The sequence below is a fragment of the Montipora capricornis genome, chromosome 2 (genome assembly GCF_036669925.1).
Source record: "Montipora capricornis isolate CH-2021 chromosome 2, ASM3666992v2, whole genome shotgun sequence".
Classification (NCBI taxonomy): Eukaryota; Metazoa; Cnidaria; class Anthozoa; order Scleractinia; family Acroporidae; genus Montipora; species Montipora capricornis.
The window spans coordinates 3,162,353-3,184,852 of NC_090884.1; the positions used below are offsets into that span (position 1 = coordinate 3,162,353).

The 22,500-nt window shown below is 37.7% G+C and overlaps 1 protein-coding gene and 1 long non-coding RNA gene across 5 annotated transcripts in view; one reads left to right on the top strand and one right to left on the bottom strand.

Annotated features, from left to right (window-relative positions):
- The window catches only part of LOC138038481 (protein cycle-like), a 44,023-nt gene that overhangs the window by 12,010 nt on the left and 9,513 nt on the right, over positions 1–22,500 (bottom strand). For 2 of the 4 annotated variants that reach the window (XR_011130240.1, XR_011130241.1), the window contains exons 10-14: positions 22,465–22,500; positions 20,704–20,894; positions 20,427–20,533; positions 19,020–19,173; positions 17,247–17,473 (exon numbers count right to left, since the gene is read on the bottom strand). The exon at positions 22,465–22,500 is cut by the window's right edge and continues 119 nt beyond it. Coding sequence is in view for 2 of the 4 variants with exons in the window: in XM_068884355.1 (XP_068740456.1) it covers positions 12,985–13,508; positions 13,728–13,905; positions 15,319–15,362; positions 17,247–17,473; positions 19,020–19,173; positions 20,427–20,533; positions 20,704–20,894; positions 22,465–22,500 (1,461 nt within the window). In the remaining 2 variants the exon portion in view is untranslated. Of the gene's footprint in view, positions 1–11,061; positions 13,509–13,727; positions 13,906–15,318; positions 15,363–17,246; positions 17,474–19,019; positions 19,174–20,426; positions 20,534–20,703; positions 20,895–22,464 lie in introns of those variants that run through there. The other 2 variants (XM_068884356.1, XM_068884355.1) reach the window with 2 other exon arrangements.
- On the top strand, positions 1,499–9,335 carry LOC138038483 (uncharacterized). The gene is made up of 3 exons (XR_011130242.1): positions 1,499–1,532; positions 3,387–3,486; positions 8,474–9,335. It is a non-coding gene; the product is annotated as an uncharacterized lncRNA (long non-coding RNA).

The window sequence follows — 22,500 nt, forward strand, 5'->3', positions numbered from 1 at the left end:
AAAATTATCTATTTTGCTTGAAATCTTCATACCAGAGTGAAACTTCAAAAGCAGACCAAGAGACATGACTTAGTGCAAAATCGATCCCAAAACAGGCCGGATACATATTTACTAACACAAGAACAAAAAAATGAACTAATCACTGATAAACCATCATCCTTACATGTTGACACGTAGAGGATCATGGGGTTAAACAACAAATGGCTGCACCCAGCAACAAAAAAAACCAACCAATAAAAAACAAACCAATAAAAAAAAAATCTATTCGCATTACGAAATATTTCTGTTTTGTGATGTGTAAAAAATTAAACAAACCACATTACACACCCAACGTATTCGGACAAAATATCTGGTCATTTGTTTAGAAGAAAATTATATTATCCTTAAAGTATACGTAACGAAATTTGTCACGTATAGAAAGAAATACTAAGTACAAAAAAAAAGTTTAGGCTGAGTATTTATTTCTGAGTGATTTTTGGATTGGCCTCGACCTGTTTTCTCGTTCCAACATGATCTCTCGAACCCTCTGTATGTCTCCCGACTTGGTATCGTTAATAAACAAACTCGTCCACCAGCGGACGCTGTAGAAAAGTAAAAGAAAAGTTATCAGAAATGAGCGAACACATGTTTTTGTTAAGAAAGCGATTGGTGACATCGCTAGGATGATATGAAGCTACAGGCCACTCACCAAACTGCGGTTAAAACTGGCATCCAGACAGATCGAGTGCATTGGTGATTATCTTCGTGGTGTGGCTTTGGCATGACCATTCACGTAACCTGGCAATGTAGAACGATCACCCTGATTAAAAAAATACGTTGAACAACTTGTAACAAGAGAAAAACAACGCGGCATTCCTTCGCTAAACACATCCCGCAGAATACGAGATACTAATTTGCCCTTGTACCTGCCACAGTTGATCGCATCCACAACGCAGAACAAATTCCATGGAACTCTTGGTTGATCTACAAGCTTTGAAAGATTATATGAATCAGGTTTCTGGTGATCGAAAAAAACGAAGCACCGGGTAATCAATGTTGAAAACAAAAAACTAGAATCGTTCCATTTTCAACTTGAATCTTACTTGACACGTCCACTGTGTTGACTTTTTCCTTGCGGAGCTTCTGAATAAGCTGGGAACTGACTTTCACCGCTTGCCCCACGTGTATGCAACTCCATAAAGCTCAAAATGCGGGAGACAAAAATACTTCAAAATTACAACTAGTTGGTCAAAGTAGTTTTTTAGGATCCCTCCTCTCCCAGTCGCTAACGCAATCCATTCGTGCATGCGCCATGAGACCTTCAGCAACCACGATGAACGGTTTCTAATTCATTAGCAAATCACAACAAAGTCTTTCTTGACAGGCATTCAATTCAGCCAATCAACAAAAAGCTCATAGACCGGACTGGAGGTACCGGTAACTTTTGTAAAAACGCTCAGGGCCAATCATAGGTAACTTAGATGATGCAAGTTTCCAGTACTCCCGCTCTATTTCTGTGCAAGATTCCTAACGCCGAAAATTGACACTAGAAGGTTTGTCTACAATATTTTTGTAGTGTTTTTGTTGTATTTGTTGTTTTGTGGTTCTCGTATTACTTGCCGTCGTAAAACTACTGACAATCTGCAGCTTTAAGACTGATTTGTGCATATATGTACGTACGTATCGATACGCGCGTTTTGAGACGGGGACAACAACCGGAAGTGAGCTGTTTTCCCTTTTAACTTGTCTTTACACAACCACATTTACATTACTAAGTACCTTTTCCCCATTAGAGATGATAAAATAAAAACTCTGGGAGACGCCACTGTCCTGGCACGCGAAATGTTCTCTTCCGGTTGCCGTCCGCGTCTCAAAAACGCGCGTGCTTAAGGACGGTGCCTACTAATTCAAAGGTATTTTTTCCCTGATTTATGACTACGCAGGAAAGGTAGATCTAATAAGTGTCATTGCCATCCTAAAAGAAAATTGGTGGTAACTACGCATTTTTCAAAGATTATTCATGAACAATATTTGTAAAAAGCTCTAAAATACAAAGGAATGTATGGCGTCTTTCTCAAATTGAAGCTTAATTATCTCTAAAGAATGCATGGTTATCCCCAATTTTCTTTTTGGATATCAAGAGTACTTATGAAGATCTAGTTTTCTGCATAGTTTTAAACCGCGCAAAAATATCCCTGCATTAGTAAGCATCACCGATAGGAAACCCGAGTATCTGGAGATGCACAGAAATGTATGCACAATAACAATAGTAGGCACCGTCCTTAAGCTCTCTCTTATTTTTCGGGTGGTCACAGCTTACCAGCGTCTTGATCATGTTTCTAAGCGCCCAATGAGGTATGGAGGTATATCTATGACAAAATTCAATGATCAGTATTTGAAATAAAATCAACCAAATCATGAATGCATCAATCCAAAGCTGAATGGCAACAAGCTGATTCTGTAAATGGCCATCACGGAAAGAGGCATAGCGCAGAAAGGCATAACGGAAATAGCCATACTTAAACAGCCATGACGCAAATAGGCATCATGCAAATAACCATGAGGGGAATAGGCATAACGCAAATAGGCATCACGCAAAAAGGCATCACGCAAAGACACAACACAAATGGCCATAACGCAAAAAGGAGAGTGCAATGAAGCATAACGCAAAGAAGCATAACCTAAACTGGAAGAAGTAGTTCAACAGCAATTATATGTCCTTTCCCTAGAACAATCGATTGACAGTTTTTTTAGAGCTGAAATTATTTACGGAGTACATAGCTAGTCTCCATTCTTCAAAGGGCATTTGCACTATGTCTCTGCGTTATGGCTATTTTGCGTTATGCCTTTTGCATTATGAGTATTTGCGTTATGCATTTTTGCATTGTGGCTCTTTGCATTATTCCTCTTTACGTTATGGCTATTTGCGTCTTGCTCTTTGCCTTATGCCTATTTCCGTGATGGTCTTTGCAGAATTGGCTTGTTGCCATTCAGATATGGATAGAGGCATTCAGGATTTCAATAACTCTATTTCAGTATTGAATTTTGTCACAGATATACCTCCATAACAAGGATACATTGTTGTGAAAACGTTGTTTCCCCAAAGGTTTCCTTGGTGCGCAAACGAGAAAACATTTGCTGAGGAAGAAAAAGGTTTTTAAAACAAATTCAGGAACATTAATTTTTTTCTTTCTCGGGTAGCAGGTGCTGCAATGGGGAATATTTGCTTCTGCAAGATTGTTGTGTCCTTTGCACCTTTAGGCCAAACATTAATGACAAGTTCTCGCTTCTGCATATGTTGCTTCAGCTTGTGCTCGCACTTGCGACGTTTATAGTGATGACAAGGATTAATTTTAGTTATTGTTTACACAAGCCGCCCTAAGGCTCTGTTGCTATTTATATTGCAGGCCCTCATGCCCTAAGATGGCGACCTCATCACAAGGGCAGTACCCCACACTTATTGTCTATGGAGTATGTTTCTTGGTTTGTGTTCATGTTGCAGCACTTGTATCCTTGCAAAAAAAAAAAAAATTAGCCTGTGAGCAGGTTTTTTGCTCCTTCACCTTCTCATTTGTGGTGTGGATAAGAATGTCAAGAATTTGCTTGCTGGTTGATGATGATGATAATAATAATAATAATAATAATATTGGTATAGAGACCAAGATAGATGAGCTTCAGAAAAGTGTTATTCTGAACACGGCAAGGATTCTTAGGAAGGTCCTAGAAGTTTGAGGAGACTTGTTGTCACCAAGCTTCCTGGAGTACTGAAGTTCCATTGGAAATCCAATGTGCGAAAACAAGATGATGATAATAATAATAATAATAATAATAATAATAATAATAATATTATTATTATTATTATTATTATTATTATTGAAACGCACTACACGCAGTCTCAATAATACAACACATGATTTATTTATACATGATATTAAATTCAAAGCTAAAGGCTTGTGGGATCATGTACAAAATTACAAATTAGTGATAAATTCTAAAATTATTAAAACTACAATCGAGGGAATAAAATCAAATCATTCATAATAAAATAGGCATTTTAAAAATTTAAGAAGACCATTAAAAATATATGAAATTCTCAGATCTATTATTGATAATATGCAGGGCCAAAACGTTGAAATTAAAAGTGTTAAAAGCATAACATTTAATTTAACGACATTTTTCAAAAAGGATTTCATGTCCATGCAATCTAAAATAGAACATTTTGAATAACCTATGGCGTTCCAGAGAGTAGCCCCTCTAAAAGTAATGGATGCAAAACTGGGAGCTATCAACCCATTCATTCTTGAAACAGATCTGTTGCTGTGGGTTATCAACTGTTCAGCTAAAGCGTGTGGAAGCATACCATAGAAACCTTTGTAAAAGCTTCATTATAGAAAGTTTACATTGATGCATTAATTTAAGGTGTTCCACTTTACTGTAGCTAAAACGTCAACTGTTGGCATGTTGAATGGAAAACCAAAAATGATCCTGGCAGCACAGCAATGATGTCTTCCCAATGTCTTAAAAAAAATTGGTCTGACTTACACTCCCCACACTGGCAACGTGTACATAAAGGATAGCTGGATAACCTTCAGATAAAATGACTTGTACGCAAGACTTGGTAGAAACTTGGATTTCTGCAGGAGGCTCAATTTATTTGCCAAATTTTGACATCCAGAAGTCTGGTCTTAGCCTTGTATTTTATGATCGCTGATGTAAATGGACTCCCTGATATAAATGGCAGGCAGTGGACCTCTAAGCCAAGCTTTGGAGTGTAACATTACCTCGCATTTGCCAGGAGGAGGAGTTAAGGGGTTTGTTTGTACACCAGGTGAAAAGCTCTTCAAGTACACATTTAGCAAATTACAAGCTACGTCTACATAAACGTATCTCCGGATGTAATAGATGAAGGTAAATAGTTCGTGAACAATGTAAACAAAGTAGGGCCTAAAACTGAACCCTGTGGAACTCTGCACCTAACTTGCATTTTTGAAGAAAGATTCTTTACCATTTATCCCCGTAAACTGCTTTTGATCCAACAGATAATTCTTCATCCAGGCGTAGAGTTGACCATTGATGCCAAACTGCCTATGCAATTTCTCTAAAAGGTGGAAGTGCAATACACTGTCAAAAGCTTTCTTAAAGTCTACAAACACAACCGGCAACTGTGAGGCCGCTATCAACAAACCTCCCCCATTTCTCTGTAAGGCGAACAATAAGTAGTTCAGTGGAGTGAGCTTTCTGTAAGCCCACTGATTTGGAGTTAATAAGTTACTATTACTTGTCACTTGATTCACAATATCGATATTGCAGGATGCACACATTGCTCAAATGGTTGGAAAATCTAATAGAATGCTTGGATTTCTAAAAAGGAACTGCTCGGGTAACCTCAAGAAGAATTCCCTGAAGCTGCTTTATATCTCCCTTGTGTGCTCTGACTAACCTGTGCTACGCTTCACAGCTTCGGGCACCACAATCTCCCGCATTGATGCTGGAAGTAAAAAATATCGAAAGGAGAGATACACGTTTTATTTGCAAGAATTCTAAACTCTAATACAAGGACAGACTTTTGAACCTTAACCATCTACCTATTAACTACTGGCTGGAATATCTTGATTTACTATTTTTCTAGAAGTGTATGGACTTATTGACATTAACCGAGATAACCTTGTTCAATTTTGTAGTGGATGTTCCTGTTGGGGATCTTGTGGGAGGCATTACTAACCCACGAAACAGCAAAACAAATATCTTTTTAGGCCTAATTAAGCCTAAAACAATGTTTAATCTCAAATCCAACCTTTGTTGGTTAGTGTTTAATGTATGGTGGGGTCATAGATGGTGTTTTGGTGCTTCATTGTTTAGTAACGTCTTCTTGTGGGCTTTTTCTCTATAACAAAACCGCTAATACCTCTCTTTTCCGCAACTCTTTCGTCATCTGAATAACTAATCTATGGAATGCATTATCTACTGCTATAAGATTGGAGGTTTAGATAGTACCTTTTAAGAAAAAGTTAAAATCTTTTATCTATAATAGACTATGTTCAGTTTTCTGAATCAATCAAGATGACATTCATTCTTACAAATTAGTCTGTTCCTGTTAACCTTCTTTTTTTCAGAATACTTCTTTCTTTTGGTTTTTCTTTTATTATTGGGGTTCCAGCGATTGGGTATCAATTCTTTTTAGGGGGATGGTTAGGTGGTGGGTTTACCTAGCAGGAGACGTAGTATTCTATTGTATGCCCACCTGCCTCAGATCGAGTTTTTAAATAAAATAAATAAATAAAGGAAAATGATTTCAGTTTCGAGCAGGTTACTAGGAACAGAGAACAAAGGAACCGGTTGATAATTCCCTGGATCAGCGTGGTCGTCCCTTTTGGAAAATAGGAACACCCATGCTAGTTTCCAACTTTCATACGCAATTTCATGGTCCATGCTCCATCTAAAAAGGCTGGTCAGATGTGGACTCAATACTTGGCTGGCTAATTTCAAAAGGTTTGGAGAAATACCACCAGGACTGGTAGCTTTGTTGGATTTAATTAGCTTAATTTGTTGCATGACGCTATCTTCAGTCACCTTAACTTCAGAAAGTGATGGTATGCTTTGCGACTGCGACAGCAAAATCAGAAAACAATAACAGGATAATTGAAGGCTTCAGAACCAGTCTCAATTTCTAACCAATCGAGGAAAAGTAGTTATTCATCAAGCAAGCTTTATCATTGTCCTTCACAACAAGGTGACCAGACCCAGTTTTCACCAATCAATATCAGTTTGAAGCTTGGCTGCAGTGGCTTTTCGCACTAGATTCCAATATGCTTTAGTAGCCTTTATCTCTGAAAGCAAATCTCAATGGGTTTACATATGATTCAATGGTAAGAATTAAATATTAAAACTAATTAACTGATTAAGTGCATTTACATATGATCAAATGATAAGAATAAAATAGTAAAATTAATTAAGAACTAAGTTTCACGATATAAAAGCCGGGTTTTAAGAACAACTAAGAATAAAATCGCAAGTTATATCGAAGGAAGTTACATAAATGCTTTACGAAAAAGGAAAGTCTTAAGGCCCGTTTTAAATGCCTCAGTGCTGTTAGATTTTTTTAAGGTAGAGGGGCAGAGAATTCCACAACTCAGGAGCAACAGCTCTAACTTCTCTGTCACCATAGCTTGGTAGAAGGCACTTGTAACTAAATCCAGGAATCGATCCAACCAGCAGTCTGTGTGAAAACATTGGTTTGGTGTTAGGGCTCTCATTCTCATGGGCTCAAATTTGTAATATCTGTACTAGTAAATGACCAGGTTGCAATTCCTGCAAGAATGAGAGCGATCAATGTTTTCACCCAGACCGCTGGTTAGAACGATTGCTGGATTTAGTCACAAGTGTAGAAGGCAAGTGCCTCCATCTTGCCAATTATGAAATTTCACAAATAATAATAATAATCATCATCATCATCATCATTTATATCAGCGCAGATAAATTTAGCAATCCTAAATTTAAAGTGCTATCCATTAACCTTGAAATTTTCTGAAATTGTTTGAAAATCAAATGGAATTGTCTGACAGGGATGTTTGCGCCTATGGCTGCTCACCATTCAAGAAAAATTTCAGAAACTTCGAAAACTCTTTTGTTCAATATTATTGTATAGTGCATTACAAATTTACGTCTAAAACAGACAAGAAAACAAAAGAAATGTCATACACGTCCCCCTCCCAGAGTCACAGTCAGGGTTCAATCCTATGGCCTCTTTGACATCAATCAAACCCTTCACCCATTGAACTTCAAGTACGAGCATTCTGTCTTACTTATGTGGAGGCTGGACAATGTCATGTGATTCAAATGTGATAATGCAACTATTAATGGTGGCTGGTGTAGTGCATGTGTCTGTGAGAGAGGTGATATGCTAGTTGCGAAGTAAATGAAATGAATGGCCAAAGAATATATAGATATCAGAGTCCAAGGCAGGATTTCAAATTACACTTCCCATTGAACTACAAGAACTCACTGGGCTGCCTGCTTGATAATGTCATTCCAGGCAACGAATTTATTGTGATATGCCCTTGTTAAATTGTATTCAATGGTGTAATGTGCTTGTGAGACCAAAAACCTGATAAGCGAAGATTAAAATACAACCTCATTCCCAGACTCTGTGCTCTCTTCCTCCTTTGTGGAGGACAACGCATGTTTTATGAGTCAAATGAGTCATGAGTCAATGAGACTGATCACAGTCAATATAGCAATAATTTGTTGATTAAGCCTAAGCCCTCGTTTCAGTGATTAGGCGTAAGCACTCTCTGAAATTTTAGCTTTCGTTTTATGATTTAATTAACTGCACTAACTCATTGACTCATTGACTCATTGACTCATAAATACTTGACACTCTTTGTGAAGGCAGAGAAGAGAGACCTTGAGTTGTGACTTCATAGGAATAATTATTCCCATGACCCACATCCTGCTGTGCGTGAGATTAGTTTAGTTTCCTTAACTTGCAAATCAGGGCTTCTGGATATTCAAAGTTTTCACAACACCAGATGCTGGACAACAGTTGAGAAAAGACCAGAAGCTTCATTAAACGAATCAAGATATGAACACTAGATCCCCATTTTTGCCAGATGTGACCAGATTGAACTCACTTCAAAACCATTTTTTATGTTTCAATCACTTAGAGATCTACAAAATTGTGAATTGACATTTAGCTTGTGGTTGGCAGTTTGTTACAATCCTGGTGTTAAGACTGGGAAATCACCATTGAAATGCATGGACAAAATCATTTTGTGTAATGTAAATAAAAATAATCATCAACATCATTATTGTTTGCAGGTACAGAAGCCTTTAAAATATTTTTTTCATAGTCTGTAGTTGTGTATTTGGTATAATAATAAAATTAATGTACTCATTAAATTACATGTAACATGATCGATTGTAATTAAGTGGTCGATTATGATCTTAGGTGGGACAGAGTTTTTCTGGTCACAAGATCATCTGTAACGTTTAGGTGTGTAAAAACGATAGTTATAATTCAGTATATTTTATACCCTTCAGGTTCTAAGAGTGACACTTGCAGGTTTACAGTCTAATGGCAGATAACTTTAGTTGTCTTTTCTGTAGGAGCAAAAGGGCTATGTCTACGCAAACACCATGCCCCCTATAATGAACCCCTCTCACGCTCAACAATGGGTTTCCCGTTGATGAGTAAAATCGTCTGGCCTCCAACAGAGTGAAATCTGTAAGCGTTACTCCAAGGAGAGAAAGGGTAACACTAGTACTAGATTCAAAGAAGCTGTTAATGTTAACCATTGGTCTCTTTTACACTGGTTGTTGAGTTTTAAAGAGAAATAAATGATAATAAGGCAACACTATGAGTGGAGTATAACTGTGGTATACCAGACACCTTACTATAAACAATTATTATTCTGATTGTGAGGTCACTGCCAATACCTCATTATATTGATGACTTGTTGGGAAAAAGTATATTCCTTATTTGTGAAGTTGTGGTAATATCTCTAGCTTGCAAGCAGGCTCTTTTTGTAGCTGTGAGAAGATTGGGGAGTTGCATTCCTCTCTTAGGAATGCAGTTGTCAGTCTTTTAATCAGGAATTTAGTGCTTAATTTATTCGTTCTCTTAGAGGTATTTAAGGCTTAATTTAGTCATTTCTAGGGTTCTCGATCAGTCATTTTCGCTTGTGAGTAGTTCTAGTAGTTTCGCTTTCTGCAGTTTGTTTGTTACTTTCTTCGCTTCGAGCAATCAATATTCAGTTACCAGCTCCTAACAAATGTAAGTGTATCTTTTCGTTGAGTTTCTGTCGGCGGGTCTAATCTGCAGGTCGCAGGTCGCAGGTCGCAGGTCATTGTTTCACCAATACAGAAAGTATCCTAAACATTCATAAAAGCTAGTCTTAGGCCTAAAAACTTTTGTTTAGGCTTAATTAGGCTTAAGGTTAGCTTTTAAGAATGTTTAGGATACTTTCTGTATTGGTGAAACAATGACCTGCAACCAGTGACCTGCGACCTGCAAATTAGACCCGCAGAGTTTCTGTTTACGATTAGTTCATTTTACTAAGTAATTTTTGTATCTGTTTGCTTTCTAGTCTTAACCACTTTTCGCTTTCACCGCGTGGGTTGAGTTCGCACTGTCATAGGCAGTTGAATGAAGAATAAAGCGCGTTTGAATTTTTATCGCTGGAGTTTTGTAGACGTAAGAAGATCACAGCAAAGAACATGTATCATAGATGCAATTACATGGGGCACTTTTACTGCGGTAAAAATGACCCTTTTACCACCTGAAACTGCATTTAGTTTGTTTGACCGGCATTTCCCAAGGTAAATTTCCATGGATCCGTAAAAAAAGATGAGATAGAGCGCCCATGACGTTTAACATGGTAAGTTGGAAAAGTGTTTGGCTGCCTGAGGTACAAGAGCACCACGGGCCACCGGTAATTTACCATGGGAAATGGCATTTACTGAGGTGTGTGTGTGTAACCACGCCTAATCTATCATACATCGCATACCCAAATTTTGGGCCATCCAAGCTCACATTTGATTGGTTATTTGTGAGTTGCTTTTTTCATTGTCCAATCAAAGTGCTTGGTTTGTTACCTGTTTTTCAACCTAGATCCCAGTGTCTCTTGTAACTGGTTACAAGACAGACCCTGGGAATCAGGGAACTGCATTTCTCGTAGCCAATCATATTGGTGGAGAAATTATTCATGTACATTACTAGTTTGTCATTCAAAGATGCATTTGTATCAGAAAAGAATGGATTTTAGAATCACCTATTCACACCTTCAAATTTTCAGGGCTAAGCTAATATATATGGAGGGTGGATGAACATACAGTGACCAGGAGCAAATATTCTTGCACAGACGGGTTACCATATTCTTACCAATGGTGCTCCAGGGAAGGCAAGCAGAGCTCCGCTACAAGAAGCTTCACATGACTTGCACTGGAGAGCAAACTGAAGAGGTTGCTTGTATATTAAACAAAAATTCCATGTCACCATAAAAGAGAATAAAGCATGAGAAGAAACCTGTCCATTGGGAATCAGAGGGAAGCCCTGGGGTGAAAATGAAAGGAGAATGCCATAAGATGATTTAAAATGTTCTTGATTACCAGACAAACCACTCTCTAAAGTTGCCTACATCAATATTGATTAAAACACAATGTGCCTTGCTCCTATCGAGTGTTAACTTTAGTGCCACAGTAATAGAGCGGTTTTCAATCGTGTCAAAAGTAATTAGCGAATTGGTTTGGTTTATGATTACTTCACTCAGCCATTAGTTCAAAGTTCTCACGTCACTTTTTCAACCAATCACAGGTGAAACCAAAATCAATCGCGGCTCGTGCGTGCACATTTTCCCAGGTTGTGTTGGCTACGTGAAATTACTTTGAGTTTTGATTGGTTCACTGGATTGTCTCCGTCCTTTTTGATTGGCCAAAGTGATTACTTTGGTTTTGGTTTTACGACACTCGATTAAAACTCGCTCTAATTTACTATTATTTCCATAGTTATAAATCAGTAGTTTCAGAATACCCTTTTCAAATTTCCACAAGCCCTGTTCTCCTGTGAGATAAGAGTAGCTGTATGTCAAAAAGGTTTGGTTTAGCCCATAATAATGATAAAAAATGTCCTGTTACTGTGAGCAAGTACATTTATGTTCTTAAAAGTTGTTCCCCTGAGGTTCCTAAGAAGAACTAAAGTACCGATAAGCAAACTGAGTTGTTACACTTAGTCGTAGCAAAGATCCCAAATGTGTGATCACCTTTTTAACTTATTCTTGTTCTTTCTGTTGACATAATAATTATTATCCAATTTGAAGCTCAGAAAAGCTTTGCCAGCCTCTAACACGACAGTCTACATGTACGAAAGTGCGATGCTATACATGTATGTACCTTAGCAGGGGTGGATCCAGGATTCTTGTTAGGACTAGGTGCACAACTAAGGAATAGGGTAGCTGACTGGTGACATTTTTTTGCAGAATACCAGTTGTACTGGAAAGCTACAGGTCTTCTCAAGGGAGGGGGGAAATGCACACCCCCTGCACTCTCCCCTAGATCCACCCCCGCTTAGAGATCACAGTTTTAGATTCTTGCAACCAATTTTTGTAATACTGTTGTGTTTTTAATAGATACACACTTCTGGAGTGTTGAAAACGTAATTACTTTAAAAAATTAACAAGTTATTTTTCATGACTGTGCATGGTGTAGAAAACTACCAAATTAAACCAGTTAAGGTTTTCACCAGTAACTGCGTATCACAAGCAGAGGTAGAAAAAAAAAGATTCTGTCACTCTGGCAAGTTTCCATCCTTTCTGCAATATGCCTTTTCAATACTTAAGAAATTTATGAAAAGGGGTTTCTCATGAAACTAAAATTAATGGGTTCTCTGAGTCAATTCCAGTAATAATTACGGTAGATTGCAACTGTTACCCAGAAGTCACAGTCCAAGTCAAATTGAATATGGCAGTTTAAAAGTAAAATGCAAATCCTTCAGTTTTCAGTAACATGATAGAAAATCTAACTAAACTATTATTATTAAGGCACAGACATTTTTTCCTCTTGCTGTACATGTACTTACAGCACAACAACTTGAAATGTTTCTCAACACCTACCAGCTGAAAACCTAACACCAATTAAAACTGTGTAAGCTCTTGTCGCAAACATGGAGAACAGATGTCGAAGACACATGATGAAAGCTACAAACCACAGAATCAAACTCAAACTACCGGTAACTACAGGTCACTCTTAGTATTTGCAAACTTTACTTCAGAAAGCTGTTTAATAATTAATGTCATAATGTTATCAGGATTCCAAAGACGAAACTAGAGGGCACCAAAAGTATGCACCAGAACTGTTCGGTACATATACATTTCCATCACCATGCACATGGCAGTTGGCCACCTGTGTCAGGATCGCGAACAGCCATCCAGATAACTCTGAGTGAACAAAGGTCCACTTACAGTACGTATTCTGTACTGAACACTACTTGCTAAAAAAGTCCATCAGCCTTTGCTACTGGTAATAACTAGAAAATCCCTGGGCTGCCCCTCGGCTATTGGACGAACCCATTGACGGCCGCAAACCACTATACATTCCAGGGGATCCAGCGGACTCCAATTGTGATGTGAGTGTTGCGGTAGACTGAGGCTTCATTTGGTGCTGCCATGATGCAGTCATCATGTCTTGTGGACTCATGCCCTGGTTTGTGTCCACCACATTGCTGTTGCCTGGCTGACCATTTCGAGTGGTTGTAGCACTGCCATAACCCATTACTCCACCACCAGAGTTCATGTCACCCATTGTACGTGGCATCTGATTCCTCAACAAGGCCATTGGTGACATGGGTGCGACAGGTCGTTGTGCCACCATACTGGGCCGCATCATTGACGGCATACCTCCGTTTATCAGACTGTATCCTCCTTGGGAAGACTGGGTCTGTGCGGCTGCAGCAGACATCATTGCATTTCGCCTTTGCACCAGCGCAGCCAAAAGACTACCTGCTTGTCCCGCTGAAAATTCTTGGCTGTCCAGGTCTACTGCAAGACAAAAGAAGAGGTTTTTGTGACCATTACAGTAAAACGTGTAAGACTAACAATCTTGCTATAAACCAATGATTTGATGTAATGTGCTGACAATGTAGGTTGATTATGTAGCCTTCCAAGGACCACTTGTGCCCAAGATTCACGAACACGACCACAGGGGAAGGGGGGGGGGGGGGGGCACTGATAAATCAAAAGAACATTCAATATTCTTACCACTGCTTTGGTCCATGCTGTGCTGTTGCTGTATCATTCCAGTTCCAAGCCTCTGTGGAGTTGGAGCACCACTTCCAGGTGCAACGGGACTTACAAGTGATGCATCTGATTTTTGCACTATTTGAGTGACTGTAGTGCTGGGTGAGGCATTTCCTCTCTTGTCCTTAAGTTCGCTGGCCTAAAAGAAAAACGTGTCATTGTTGCTGCATGGGAAATCAAGACCCTAAAGTGGCCAACTAGATCAGCTTGCACTAAAACTGCTTTCCTCATGAAAGATGACATCAATCAGTGTAACGGCCAAAAAGAATGACTCAAAACAGGGACAACCAAAGCAATTTCCCTTAAAAACCTACCGGAAGAGGATCTACAATAACAATAATTTTTTACAACACTTAATGCACAGTTCTTTGAAGAAGTCTTTCACAGTCCACTTGTCGACACCTTACTTCCTGCAAGCCGATAACACATTCTCTTGGGTGTCCGCCCAATGGAAAAATTAACTAAAGCTATTTACAAACAAGCACAAAAACAAGTCACTTACAGAAAGTCTATTAATGGTGGATTTTTACAGTTTTCCAAAGAAAAAGAACAAGATTTTAAAATCTGTGAAATTAAAGCAATAGTGTGTCTCTTCTGAAGTGTTGGTCACTGCAATGGATGTAAAATGTAATTTTACCCCTCACTAATAAATTAAAATCAGGGGAAATTGCTAAATATAGTGACCAAGCTCCTGTGGGGGGGCCAGGAAACTAGACATTTCAAAGGCATTTTTTCTCAAAACCTAGCTGTATGACCACGGTTAAAATTTTGGGAATTAGTAAACAATATGAAGACGAAACAATTGAACATTTTTTTAGAAAGATCTATCAAACGTTTTTCACTTATTACCAAAATAGACAAAAATCGGTTTTTGCCATTTTTGAAAAATCTGTCGGACAGTTCTATACATGATTATTTTTTTCTTGCTTAGGAAATCCAGAAATTTTAAGGTGGGGTCCTACAGCCAGTTTTTTAGAAAAAGGTCTTTGAAATGTCTAGTTTCCAGTCCCCCCTCCAAGAGCTCGGTCACTCTCTTTAACATTTTCCCCTGATTTGCATTTATTTGTTAGGTAAAATTAGATTTTACATCCATTGAAGTGATTAACACTTCAGAGACATCCTGGTGCTTTATTCTTACAGATATCAAAATATTGATCTTTTTCTTCAGAAAACTGTCGTAAACCACCTAAACAAAAAGTTAGCCTTTGTACTGGAAAGAGCACACCTTCATGCTTATGGAGCCACAAGAAGAACTCCCAAAACAATGCTAGATTAGTCATTAACCCAAAACGCCTGAATCCCACCACACCTTGATTCCTTTCAATAATATTGTATTTGGAGGTGCTTATTTTTACACCTCCACGGAAAGGGAAGTGCAAATGTTGTGGCTCAATAATCTTTCTGGTTAAAAATGTTTTAAACAAGTTCGATTTTCATTTTATGTCATTTCAGGTCATTATAATGAATAGTCGACAAAGAAAAATCAAAATTGAACTGGTTTGAAAATATTTAAACCACGAAAATTTTTGAACCACAACAAACGTACATGTACCTTTGAAAGAGCATCCAAGCCTCCTTCTCCCATTTGTGGAGACACTGCAAGAAACAAACAGAATTATTAATAAAATTATTTCAATGTTATGCTGCGGCAACAAAATGAGATTGCACGGCGTTTCTAAAATGAGGGTAAGGGTAAGACCAAGGGTAAGGGCAAGGGTAAGGATACGAATACAGAAAGTATCCTAAACATGCATAAAAGCTAACCTTAAACTTTTGTCTAGGCCTAATTAGGCCTAAGGTTAGCTTTTATGCATGTTTAGGATACTTTTTGTATTCATATCTTTACCCTTACCCTCGGTCTTACCCTTACCCTCGTTTTAGAAACGCCGTCAGATTGTAGAGACAAATATGGAAATAGGACTTATTATCTGACTGCATTGGTTATTGTACAGAAAATGCATGAAACAAGTACAACTATTCCATAATAGTATATAACTGAAAATTCTCTGGGCTGATTAGTTTCACTTGAGGTGATTATTATGCAATAATTACCCTTTTTTTTTCAAAATGGCTGTAGGCTGTTTTGGCAAGGTGACGGACGAAGAAATAAGTTTTTTTAAAGGAAACACATACAGTATCTTTCATCACCTATGTAAAAATTTGTACTAAAACAATACACCTCAGGCTTGGTGAACATCAGTGAATAAGAACTGAGACAAGCTGATATTCACCTCGCCTTAGGCGAATAATTGTTAGTTATTGTACAGGAAAGAACTGGTTTGACTAGTCTATGTTCTGACATTAGCCTGGTGCTTGTCACGCACAAATCTTTCACACGTTCTCAGTTGTTTCACTTCCTGCTGAGTCTTTCTACTAGTTTGACTTGCCCCAGCAGTTGCATTAAAAAACAGCACAACTCTTAAAAATACTCAGCGATACTACACACCAAAACATCTAATAAGATGTAAAATTAATACTAGATGTTAATATCAGTGTAGGGAATGAGGTAGATAGGTCAGAGTAACCGAACAACCAAGATCAAGTGCCTATAAATGACTTGTTAGTAGACTCATATGTCCAAGACATAATATAATAATAATAATAATAATAATAATAATAATAATAATAATAATAATAATAATAATAATAATAATAATAATAATAATTGGCAGTGATGATCACCCTTTACTTGCAGTATTAAGGACTGAATTGCGAAGGGCGCAGCTCACAATATTGGGCTGAGAGCATACAAAGGTGCCTCTGGCTGCTGCTATACAGTCCACGTTGATGTCTGAGCACAGCGCCACAGCTAAATGTTAATTAGCTGTGAGTTGATTTTGATGAGGGAGGAAAACCGGAGCACCCGGAGAAAAACCCTCGAGTTAGGTTGAGATTGACTGAACTTCAGCCCACATGCTGGCTGGCGCCAGAGCTGAACCCCGGCTCGCAATGGTGGGAGGCTCGATAGATAACCACTAAGCCACCCTGACTCCCTTCATCTATCATAAATACCACATTTAACATGTAAAGTACATGTAAAGTAAAGTAAAGTGGTGCATTTGTATAGCGCCCCTATCAATAACATCTCAAAGGTGCTTTACAATGATCAATTTATCCCCAGCGGACTGGAAGCATATACTTGTGTGACAGTGTGACAGTGACAGTGACATCACAAAAAAGAGGATTCTCAATTTTATTATTTTACCCTTCTCTAGCCCCAAAATTAATAAGTAAGCCTGTAACAGGCAGGTAAATTGGGGGAAGGAGGTAAAAGGCTACACCCCTAGAAAAACAGAAAACAACAACAACAAAACTGTGAAACTGGAGCCTGTCTTTATCTCTGCCCCACGACAAAAATTCTGAGGTACGTGTACAGCCCTTTTAAGAAGGTCCACTATTCAATTCATATTTCTAAGACTTTGCACCAGACATTTAATGTAATCTGGAACAACTTTAAATCAACTCCAGCCATTGTCTTACCTTGGGGAACTGGTCCCCCAGGGGTGTAGTGACAAATGGCATCTTCCCTTGCTGGAGGCATCTGAGGACGTCTCTGGTAGAGTGACACTGCAGAATCAGGACTTGTCATGTCTGGGTGCGGCGAAATGTCTGAATAGTCTGAACTGCTTGTTAAAGGTCCACTGTGAGAGGAATTTATTGTAGGGCTTGACAAGCTGAGGGTGATAGGCTGTTGCATGTTACCATTACTGCAATAAGAAAAGAAAGCTTTCTTTTCTATACAGTGTTAGAGACTGTTCGTGACTTTTGAGACTTTGCATGACCTTTTACAGTGGAGCTCTGAGATAAGTGAACCAAGATATACACAAAAACCTGGATACATGTATGAAAAACGTCTAAACATATCTGAAAAAACAAGGACGCGTGTCAACACATACGCAAAAAGGTTCATTAGTATTTAAGAGATCTCCTCTTGTCTTTTGTCATCTTGTCTTTGTTTACTCTCAATCGTCTGTGATGCAAGTGAAAATAATTCGTGTGTTTTCTGGTCAGCAGGTCTTTTGGCTGGTTATTTATTTTAAAGCCAAAAACATCACCAAGAGAGAAATAAGCTATTGACAAATGGTGCATAAAAAGCTTTTTAACATAGAAATTTACACCAAAGTGTTTGAGAGTGATAATAAACAAACGTTCTGTATGTAAATTTTCGACTTGTCTGCAGTTATGCAATTTATTCTTTTGTCCACATAAACAATGCAGGAAAAGCAAAATTATGGTTATTAAAAACAAAGGGACAAATGCATACGGTATATGATAAGCAATTTTAGATGTGTAAAAAAAAGTGTATACATGTGAATTGCACGTTACTTTTGCGTCTTCATTGTTTGTTTATCCTGAATCGGTACTGTATGATATGCTATTTCAATCCTAGCAAACTAGTGCTGACGGAGACCTATTTGAGGCTTCCTAAACATGCATGTTAAACAAGTTAAGATATACAGCACACGAACAGGATGAACAAGCATCAAATGTACAGATGTTTTCTCAAGGTTTCAAAAATGCAGTTGATATAGTGTGTTGTGATTGTGAACCATAGGATTTTGCAAGAGTCAAAAACCTAGTGAAGTATCAGGATGCCTGCAGACATTTCGTCTCATTTCCAAAATCCAAAGACAGTACCACTCATTTTGCAAGGAGGAAGCTCGTATGAAGTTTCTTTTATTGAAAACTAAAAGGTGCGAATCAATCTCATATGAGCTTCTGGAATGTCCTTATTTATAGAATAAGCATCTGTAGTAATAGATGATATATAAGACTGAGAGGTTGCATGTACAATTTGAGAGTTCTCGTTAGTGTGAGTAGTTTTTGGAGTAAGTTTTCTGTCAGACAATAACGGTTTTTTTTTTTTTGCTGACAATGAACAAAATTCTTCTTGACCTGACTCCCCTGAAAACATTGGAAACAAGGAGCTCTCCTCAACTAAGCAATCATCCTTAGTAATTCAGAGCACTCAAAGTCCCCCTTTAATGCTAAAAATTTGTAGTTAGAGTTGCTAGGGAGTTAATTAATGAATACAGTCATGGACAAATAACAAAAATATTATCATTCTAGTCCATGTGATTTTGTTGATCAATGCATCACCTTGAATAATCCTTCTGTGTGACTGTATAGTCCCCCTCAACCCTACCTTTCAACATAATGGTCACTGGGCCCTTCTTTGACCAAATATAGACATGACAGACCTGGTAACCTGTCTGGAACATGCTTTTCCCAAATGCAACAGAAACCACAAACCTTTGAACCACACAGTTGGAGCAAACAATGTACTCAGCTTCATCAGTGTATGGATTCTGAAAGCTGTGACAGCTTGTTCTGAGCCACACAAAGCTCCCATCCTTAGCACGGAATCTGTACCTCACAGACAAGGTTTGACCTTTGAGTTTCATGACTAAAATGGAAAAAAAGGCAAAAACATATAGGTGGTTAGCACAACAACAACGAAAAAAACCTCTTCCATTTTGCCCTTTCTTTTGACCAATTTGGTTATAAGGGAATCAAATGATGGCATTTTCAGGTCCAAATACAAACCATTAAATATTACATATACCAAAAAAACACCAAACACCTGTTTCAGGTCACCTAAAAGCAAATTGTCATAGTGGCATAATCTCGCCTTGAGCTAAAACCCCTCCATAACATCATGTCACCAGTACAAAAAAACATTCAGCAAAGTAATTTTTTACGTCAATCAAGCATTCTTCTTCATTCTTTGCACATGGACCGAACCATTGCCAGAAGGTGAATTTTTAGTAACAAAAGAGATTTATAAAACAAACATACAGCTGGGATAAATGAGAAGAATTAGATTAAGTTTTGGTTTATTTATTTATTTATTTACCACTACTACCACTGATTTAGACTGAGGAAAGATTTGTACATAAATTACAAACAAGATATATAAAAAATTCTACATCAGTTACAGCTTTCTACAAATCACAACTTTAAGTTCAACTATGGACTACACTAAAAATAGCAAGTGGTGAGGAAACCTCAGGAAGCCAAGGTTCATGATAATTAAGTATTTGATTGAAAGAAAGACTAGATGGTTGCAATAAGTACAAAAGAGACAGAAAAATTGTTTGGTGGATAGAAAGAGGGTTAATAGGCTAGGGTTAGGTCAGGCTAAAATTTGTACTTATAAATTTACATATATTAGAGCAGTTTTCAAAGGACTGTTGAAAGTAATATCAACCAAAACCAATCGCGACTTGCAAGTGCGATTTTTTCCATGCTTTGAGCAACTTACATGGAAGTTACAGATTTGGATTGGTTCATTGAGATGCTTGCACCTGCTGTAATTGATTGAAGGAATTACTTTGGTACCTTATTACATGAAATTTTCGCGACACGTTAATTTTGCGAATTTCGCAATTTAAAAAAAATTGTGAAATTTAAGGACATTCTGGCTCCTTGAGTGTGTCTCACTCAAATTTTCACAAAATCGCGAAATTAAGGTGTCGCGAAATATGCGAACCTCAAAATCGCGAAATTAACATGTCGCAAAAATTTCATGTAATAAGGTATTTGTTTCACAACAGTCAATTGAAAACCGCTCTAAACCAGAAACGATTGTGAAGATGATTGCTACTTTAATAACCCCAAACCCACCAATCTTCCCAGCCTAAAAAGTAAAAAACAAACCCTGCTGATAACTCTCCATCATATGTTCCAAGTCATCATGATGAAAGAAATCAAAACACACTTCATTAAGAAGTTCTTGAGGCTTGTAACCTAACACGTCTGTTACTCTGAAAGGCAAGAAATCAAAACAAGTTTGACATTGTAAAACTGGGAAGTCGTTTAGGGTCTCTTTTTTTAATGTAAAAGGAATGGAGGTAGGGGCAGTCTTCAAGACGTTTGATACAGAAGTGTTCACCAAGAGAGTTAATTAACAAGGTCTATATGACAGGTAAATTACCTCTGATCCACAAATGTGAACTTGCCATCAAGGCTATGCCTGGAAATAAACTCGGTGACCGGAGGAGAGTCAACTAAATCATTGCTCTGGGGAACACTTGTAGGCTGAAGTTTCCCAATAGTTACTAAACAGCTTGTCTCATTTGTGTCTGTGTCACCTGCACCACAAACAGCTGAGTTATTCCCAAAGGTCTGTGAACAACGAGAAATGTTTGAGTTGCAGAGCTCCAATACACTAGAAAGTACATAGGCATATAAAGGACGCTACTTTGAGGGCTCACAGTTTGTAAAGTGCCACTAGCCTTAAAATATTAAAACTCTCAAAGGTTGAATTTCAGCAACATAAAACACATGTTTTGCACTTTTTACTAAAGGTTTCACTTCCAATAGTAGGTTGCACAAGTTACAAAATTTGCATTCATAATAATTTGTCCCAAGGCTGAGGTTTATCTCTATGATGGATGGCACCATAAACTGGTTATTGCATCCCAGTTTTGAATGACTTTCTGCATGGAAAAACAAGTAACATACATGTATGTATATATATATATATATATGTTTAAGTGTACGTAAGAAAAAGCGACAAAGAGACAAACTCTTGACTGTTCTGGACGGGGTTTAATAAGACGTTTCGGCCGTTCGGCCTTCTTCAGCTTAAAAGTTAAAAACTAAAAAACTATTTACAATGAGTGCAAATCACAAAAACAGCGGCTTATATATACAGAGCAGAAACATTGAAATTAAGGAAACGTAACAAAACAAAGGTCTAAGCTACAAGGTGACATGGATTTAACAATCAAAAACAAATAAAGAACTATAGGTGACACATCGATAAAAATGCATCATATTGGGAAAATGTCAACTCACAACCACTCGATTGTAGTAATTAATGCGGTGTTTCGATCTAAATTCCCGCCTTTTATTAAGATCACGAGGATTAAGGGTAAATAATTGCGCAGTCCAATAGGCCTCCCTAGTGAGTAACAATTGTTCAAGATGTAAAGAATTTTCAAAAGACCTAATTTGTTTGATAATGATGAAATTGATTTGTGAAATTTCATGTTCAGAGTTATTAAAGTGGATTACCTATTCACAAGTTCTTTTGTTCTTCAGCATGTTCGACTTGTGGTTACAAAATCTTACTTTAAATTCAGTCGAGGTGGAGCCTACATATTGCAAGTTGCATTTGGCACAAGTGGCCAAATAAAATTAATAACATTTTGCGATGAACAAGAAAGTTTTTGTTGAATGGAATAATGACGACCAGTAGCTGAACTTTGAAATTTTGAAGTTTGAATTAAATAATTTTTACAGAGATTGCATTTCTTATTGCATTTTGAACAACCCCCATTTTCTTCTCTTTGATTTCTACAAGAGCTTACCTGAAATTTGGATGGCGCTAACAACTCCTTGAGATTTATATATATATATATATCACACACATCTAATGTCAGATAACCTCTCCATAGTAGATAATTTAAGAAAGCAATGCAAATGAAGAGTAAAACAATAAGTTTTGTATCCTTTGTGAAGTCATATATATATATATATATATATATAATCTCAGAAAAAGACCTATGTCTCTAAATAGCTTGGAGGGTGATGAGCCTGCATCTGTCTGACCACAAGGTCTTAACACAACATCGCATCAGCTCTCCTCAAGTTTTTTCGATTTCGCTCGCCATGCGCCTCGTTGTCTATTCACTACCTTATGTCCAACACGTGCTCATGGAATAATTGTTAATTATTAATCAGTTAGTACCTTGATGTAACCAGTGCAGTGGACAATAGCATACTC